Below are 6,430 nucleotides of genomic sequence, written 5' to 3'. Positions count from 1 at the left end.
CCACACAGCCAAGTCCGTTCTCCTCTAGGCCTTTGCACTCGCCGTCCCCCGCCCGGGATGCTCTCCCCTCACTAAACACTTGTCTCACTTCCTCACCTTTTCCAAGTTTTCGCTCAAGCATCATCTTTCCACTGAGGTCTTTCCGACCACTTGATTTAAAATTGCAGGCTCCCTTCCTGCCCCACCTTGCAATGCCTACCCTCCTTTCTCTCTTTCTCTTTGTCCTTAGAGTATTCATTCACCTGCAACTTTTCTATATAAATTGTTTAGTGACGGTCTCCACCGACCAGAACATAAGCTCCATGAAAGCAGAGATTTTTGTCTGTTCTATTCACTCTTGTGTCTCCTTCCAGCCTATGGATTCATTCCCGACACAGGTGGAATTCATTGCATGAGTGCATTACACACGTGTATACACATGTACACACACTCCTTTACAATTATTTATACTCATACACATGGCCAGGCACATATTTACATCCAAACTCAGTAAACCATACCCACGCATTCCTAACCAGATATGCACTAGGGCGTGCATGCGTGCACACGCACACACACGCACACACGTGTGCGCGCACACACACACGTGTGTGCGCGCGCGCACACACACACACACACACACACACACTCCCACCCACATTGCCATTACACAGTCCCCTGAGCTGTGGGGAGGGAAGAAGGAGCTAGGCCTGGGGCCCCAGGCAAACCAGACCCCTGGCCCCTCACCCCTGTCCTTCCTGTCTCCAGCCTCCTATGCGGTGCAGTCCTGCAGTGTGCTTACAGGGGAGCTGTTCGCTCCCTGCTCCATCTACCTGAGCCCCGTGCCCTACTTCGAGCAGTGCCGCCGGGACACCTGCCGCTGCGGGCAGCCCTGCCTGTGTGCCGCACTGGCCCACTACGCCCACCTGTGCCGGCGCCACGGGCTCCCCGTTGACTTCCGTGCCCAGCTGCCAGCCTGTGGTGAGTGCCCCATGCTTTTGAGCCCATGTGAGGGTGGCTGGAGGAGCCTGAGCTCCAGACCTGAGTGTGCATCTGCCCCACCCCCAACCTCTCTACAGGGACGTCCCACATTCTCCTCCAGCCTAAAACACCCCCCGCCCCAAACTGCTTCTCCTTCTGTGCTCTCCATCTCTGCCAAGGACCTCTGTCCCCCTGGTCACCCGGGCCTGACACCTGGGACGTATGACACATGACTGCTTCTGTCTTGCCCTCACTTCCAGCCCATCTCCAAGTCCTGCCAGTCCTGTCAACCCCAAATTCACCCACTTCTCACCACTGCTGTTGCCACCACTCTAGTCAGAGCTAGAGTGAGCTTTCTAAAGACTGCTGGCTCTGCAGCCCTCGGGTGCACGTGTGTCTCAATGGGCACGAGTCGGCCCCCGCCCACCGCACCCCCGCCCTGGGCCACACACCTCCCCCCACGTCTTAGTTGTCTCTGTGCCCTCAGCCCCAGCACAGGGCCCCACTCTCAGTAAGCTTTTAGAAAGTGTTTGTTGAGTAAATGACAAAGTCACGGTACCAGGAGTCAGGAGGGCTGAGTCCTATTCCAGCCCTGTAGGTAATCACTGTTAGTCCCTGGCAAGGCCCTGCCCGTCTCTGAGCCAAAGTCTCTCCAGAGGTGATTGGATAGAGCCAGTGGTTCTTAACCGTGGCTGCACATTAGACTCACCATGGGAACTTTTAAAAACGCACATAACTGGGCCTCCTCCAGTATCGATGAAAACAACATCTCTGGCAGTGGGGGCTAGGCATCAGCCTTTTCAAAAACTCCCCAGGTGGCTTTGATGAGCAGCCTGAATGAGAACAACTGAGCTTGACAGTCTCAGTGGATCCACTGGCTCTGACGGGGTATGGGAGACCCCAGGGGAGTGGGACAATGGCCTGATAAGGAGAGTGCAGTCTGGACAAAGAGCCAAGCGGCTGCTAGAGGAGGCCCAGTTGATCTTCACGGCCCACGTGTGTTGCAGCCATGGAAGTGAGTGGGGTAGAAGTGTGTGTATATTTACACACCCGAGTGACAGGATGGGTGCAGGGCTGTCACGGGGTGGTGACCTCCACCCCTCCCTCCCTGTCGATATCACTACCTAAGAGAAATGCCCTGCAGAGAACAACAAACACCACAGCAGGGTCCAGGCTGAACTTGGGGGGTGGGGCCCAGCCCTGCTGCCCTGCCATTCTGGTGTAGTGGGAAGCACTGGGACTCTGGAGTCAGATTGGATTCAAATCCCAACTCAGACCTCGACCTGCTGTGTGACCTTGAGCAAATGTCTTAACTTCTCTGGTTCTCAGTTCTCCTCATCAGGATGGTGACCCCACCCCACACAGTTGTGGGGATGACGAAAACAAAGCACAGTCCCGTTTCCCACTACAGCACTGTCCTGTGAGGCCACCAAGGAATATAGCCCCTGCGTGGCCCCATGTGGACAAACCTGCCAGGACCTGGCCGGCCCTGAGGCCTGTGGGGTTGATGGTGGTAGTGACCTCAGCGAGGATGGTGAGTGTGTGGAGGGCTGTGCCTGCCCACCAGACACCTATCTGGACACCCAGGCTGACCTCTGTGTCCCCAGGTGAGTGGACTAACTTGACCTCTGTATCAAGTGGGACGGGGGCCAGGGGTCCCCAGGGCATCTGAGACTGGGACACCTGACTAGGCCTCTCATGAACCTACTGAATCTCGCAGTCGTAGGGCAGACCTTGTGGGTAAGGTGAGTGGTTGGGTGGGTGGGCTCCCTTCTCTGGACCCCTCTCCCAGGCCTCTCTCCTCAGCCCTGGCTCTTCAGACCCCTCCAGCCCAGCCTCCTCCCAAAATAGAACATTTCTGGGCCCTGGGAATTTAGCAGCAAACAAAACAGAACCCTGCCCTCGTGGAGCTCACACTCTAGGTGGTAAGACAGATAATGAACAAGTAAACGACACTTTATGGGTCTGGTGGTAATAAAAATCCAAATAAAGCAGAGTGGGAATAGGAGTCCTCGGGCGGGCGGGGATGGTGGCTGTTAGGTCACAGGAGGTGAAAGGAGGAGCATGAAAGGAAGGCCTTTCTGGTGAGGAGATTTGGGGACGTGAAGAAGGAGTGCTCCAGACAGAGGGGACGGGGCCATGTGGCTGTGGACATGTTCTCAGTGTGGCTGGAAGGCATAGTGTGAGGAGAAGGTGGCAGGTAGTGACCTCGCAGGATCCTGGGGCTGACAGGCAAGGCCCTTGGTCCCCTCTAGGCTTGTTTCTCCATCTGGAAAATGGTATCATATTTGACGGAGTGTTGGGGGCTGGAGAGAGACCGCTTTTGGGGGTATATTGGAATCACTCAGAGGCCTTTTCGAACTGCAGAATCTTCCCTTGAGATCTAGATGTACATCCCGCCACCAACCCTTGATGTTGAGTGTTACAGACCAGGGGACCCTCTGTAGGTTATATGGGGGTGAGGGAGGCTGGAGAAGGAGGAGGTGATCGAGAAGCCCTGGGGTCGGATGAGTTCAGACTTCCCTTCCAGCCCTCAACGGCTCTGCTCCAAGGCCTGCGCCTGGCCGTAACTGGCAGGTGCCGTGGGAGGTGTGAGAGGAAACGCAGTGTTTGCCCTCAGATGACCTCCAGTGAGGACCCAAAAGATAGCATAAGGATTTTGCCTCACAAGATCCCTGTGAGGAACAGATAAGACGATGTATTTGGAGGGCCTAGCCTGGTGTTCAAAAGATTTAAGAACCGGTATGGCATAGGCACTGAGCAATCAAAACAGATGCTGGGTGCGAATGACCAGTACAAGAATATGCGCCTTTTCCCTGCCACAGCCTGGGACAAAGAAGTATGATCCTGTTCTTACGGTCCACATGAGGTTGGCTTTGGGAATGTAGAGACCAGTGGGCTGTCTTTGTCCAAGTTCGGTAAATGGCCCTTGAATCTGGGTCCCAGCCCTGACCTTTGTCCCTGGTGCCAGACTGGCTTCGCCACTCCCTGGAGATGCGTCACATGTCACAGTAGATGTCATTACTTCTCTCTGCATCTTTATGAACCTGGATGGCTGAAGAGTGGGTCCCTGTCCTTGGCATTCCTGCCCCAGCTCCTGAGTCCACTCACTTTTCTCCGATCCTGGGTTTTATAGGAACCAGTGCTCCTGTCATTTCCAAGGAGTGGACTATCCCCCGGGAGACAGTGACATTCCATCTCTGGGCCACTGGTGAGCTCTACATAGCAGTGTTATTGTCCTCTCTTTAAATGGAAGTTGCTGACTGAAGAAAGTGCCGCTGAACTTTCCATAACCCTCCTCTGCACACGGAGCCAGGGACAGGGAGTGAGGATATCTGTCTGACCCTGCAGGGACCTGAGTGCAGTGACTTGGGGTCTTGGGCTCCTGCACTGACGAGGGTTTCTGTGTCTGGGCTCTGCAGTGACTGGGTTGGCTGACCCCAGTCTCTCTCTCTCTCTCTCATTCTCATTCTCTCTCCAGCCACTGCAAAGATGGAGTCATGAGCTGTGATAGCAGAGCCCCAGGTAAGGGTGACTGGAAGGGAGGGGGTCTCTTCTGGCCCTCCCCTATGGTAGTGGGGTTATGGAGAGGAGAGTGGGGAGTTCAAAGACAGATCAGGATGGAGAGAGACCAGCCCAGACCTTGCCCTGCACTGAGGCTCCAGCTTGGAGGGCAGCATCCAGAAATCTTGTCCCAGTCTGAGACCTACCATAGTGAGTGTCCTCCTACTCCTTGAAAAGGAAAGACTGAGACTCTGTCTCCCCCAAGGGCAGTCAACTGTGTGTCTGGGCAGTTCCCTAACCTCTCCTAGGTCCTGAATTTCCTCGGTCTGAGCTGTCACGTGTCTCCTGAGGCTGACTCTGCCTAGCAGAGTGCTGGACATGGGGGTCACAGAGATGGGGAGGACAGCCTGGGCCTTTGAGACTCTCCCAGGCAATAGAGATGGGGGATGGGCTGGCATGGTGGTAGATCAGCCTGTGAGGCTTGGAGGTGGTAGAACAGGGAGCTGAAGCCTCCAGGGAGGGCCTCCTGGGCGAGGAGGCTGCTAAGGATGGGAATTGGAGGGAATTGGGGGATAATCATATGGCAGGGGGCAAAGAGCAGGGACTCCAGAATCAGGAAGCCCTGGGTTCAGATCCCGCCCGGGACTCATTAGTTGTGCAGTTCTGGGTAGTTCACGTCTCTCCTCGGAGCCTTCATTAACTCTTTTGCACATAATCTAGATTCCCACATTCTTCCCATGTTTGATGTATATTCTTGAAAGTGTTTTCCTTTTATTGCTTCTGGCTTCGGATTTCTGCCTCTTTGGGATTTTCATTTCATCTCCTGTGGCTATTCCTTTCTCTTTGCTCCATCCCAGACTGTGCATAAAATTTAGCTCCCTTTGTCGATTTCCCTAAAAAAAGATCACTCACACAGGTATGAGTGTATATATGGCCAACTTGACTGAAGGCTCAAGGAGAGAGAGTACATTTAGTTACAGAAATATAGGTAATAGGAAATTGACTTCCTGTTAAAAGTTCTCCGGCCACCCTGCCATACTATATGGCTACTCAATTTTTGGCCCCTTCCCTGGTCCCTCTGAGTCACTTCCTCTCACTTACTTTTGTCATGCCTTTTACAAGCTGAAGTGGCTTCTCTCCATTATATGGGAAGATGGGGGTTAAGAATGCCTCACAGAGCTGCGGCAGGATTAACTAAGATGATGCATGCCAAGTACCTGGAACAGTACCTGGTGGGGAAGACATATTCAGTAATTGGTACTGGTAACTGTGGTGGTTGCCCTGTTGTGTGACAGCACACATCCCTTCATCTTCCTGTGATGCGCATCTGGGAACCCACGATCTGGGACATCTCAAGAATAGCCAGGCTATGAGAAAGTATCAGAGCCCCATATTTCCCTGCATCTTCCAGATGCTGGGTCCCTAGGTCTCCCTGGCCACCCCTGACGCCCAGAAGCCCACCCCCAGGCCCAGGTGTTCCAAGCATCCTGCTGAGTGTATAGGCTCTCTCCAGTACCCACCCACTTATCTTCCAGCTGCTGCCTGCCCAGCCGGCCAGGTCTTTGTGAACTGCAGTGACCTGCACGCCAACCCTGAGCTGAGCAGAGAGAGGACATGTGAGCAGCAGCTGCTGAACCTGAGTGTGCCAGCCCGTGGCCCCTGCCTCTCAGGCTGTGCCTGTCCCCAAGGGTATGTATCCGAGTTGCCATGGTCTCCTACTTCTGAGGGTTGGCACCACCAGAGACCTTATGGGGCAGGGGAAAACCTCACACTGCCTTGCAGACAGGCACTAGCCCTGGGCTGGCCAGTGAGGAGTCTGGGAGAAGGCAAGAGGGTGGACAGCAACCTGAAATGGATTCCTTGTATCCCTACTTATTACCAGCATGTAACCTTGGATAAAGAAGGGGCCTGGTCTGTCTGAGGCTCAGGTTTTCATCTGTATAATGGGAATAATAACAATACCTAG

At 54.2% G+C, this 6,430-nt stretch overlaps 1 protein-coding gene across 1 annotated transcript in view; it reads left to right on the top strand.

The window, feature by feature from the left end:
• The window catches only part of OTOG (otogelin), a 75,810-nt gene that overhangs the window by 18,688 nt on the left and 50,692 nt on the right, over positions 1-6,430 (top strand). The window contains exons 20-24 of the mRNA XM_011378213.1: positions 654-960; positions 2,372-2,567; positions 4,097-4,171; positions 4,442-4,485; positions 6,000-6,153. Coding sequence (XP_011376515.1) covers positions 654-960; positions 2,372-2,567; positions 4,097-4,171; positions 4,442-4,485; positions 6,000-6,153 — 776 coding nt within the window. The remainder of the gene's footprint in view (positions 1-653; positions 961-2,371; positions 2,568-4,096; positions 4,172-4,441; positions 4,486-5,999; positions 6,154-6,430) is intronic.

This window comes from Pteropus vampyrus, unplaced genomic scaffold (genome assembly GCF_000151845.1).
Source record: "Pteropus vampyrus isolate Shadow unplaced genomic scaffold, Pvam_2.0 Scaffold334, whole genome shotgun sequence".
In the NCBI taxonomy this organism is placed as follows: domain Eukaryota; kingdom Metazoa; phylum Chordata; class Mammalia; order Chiroptera; family Pteropodidae; genus Pteropus; species Pteropus vampyrus.
Note: the sequence above shows the minus strand (reverse complement) of the source record. Positions and strands in the feature narration are given on the sequence as shown.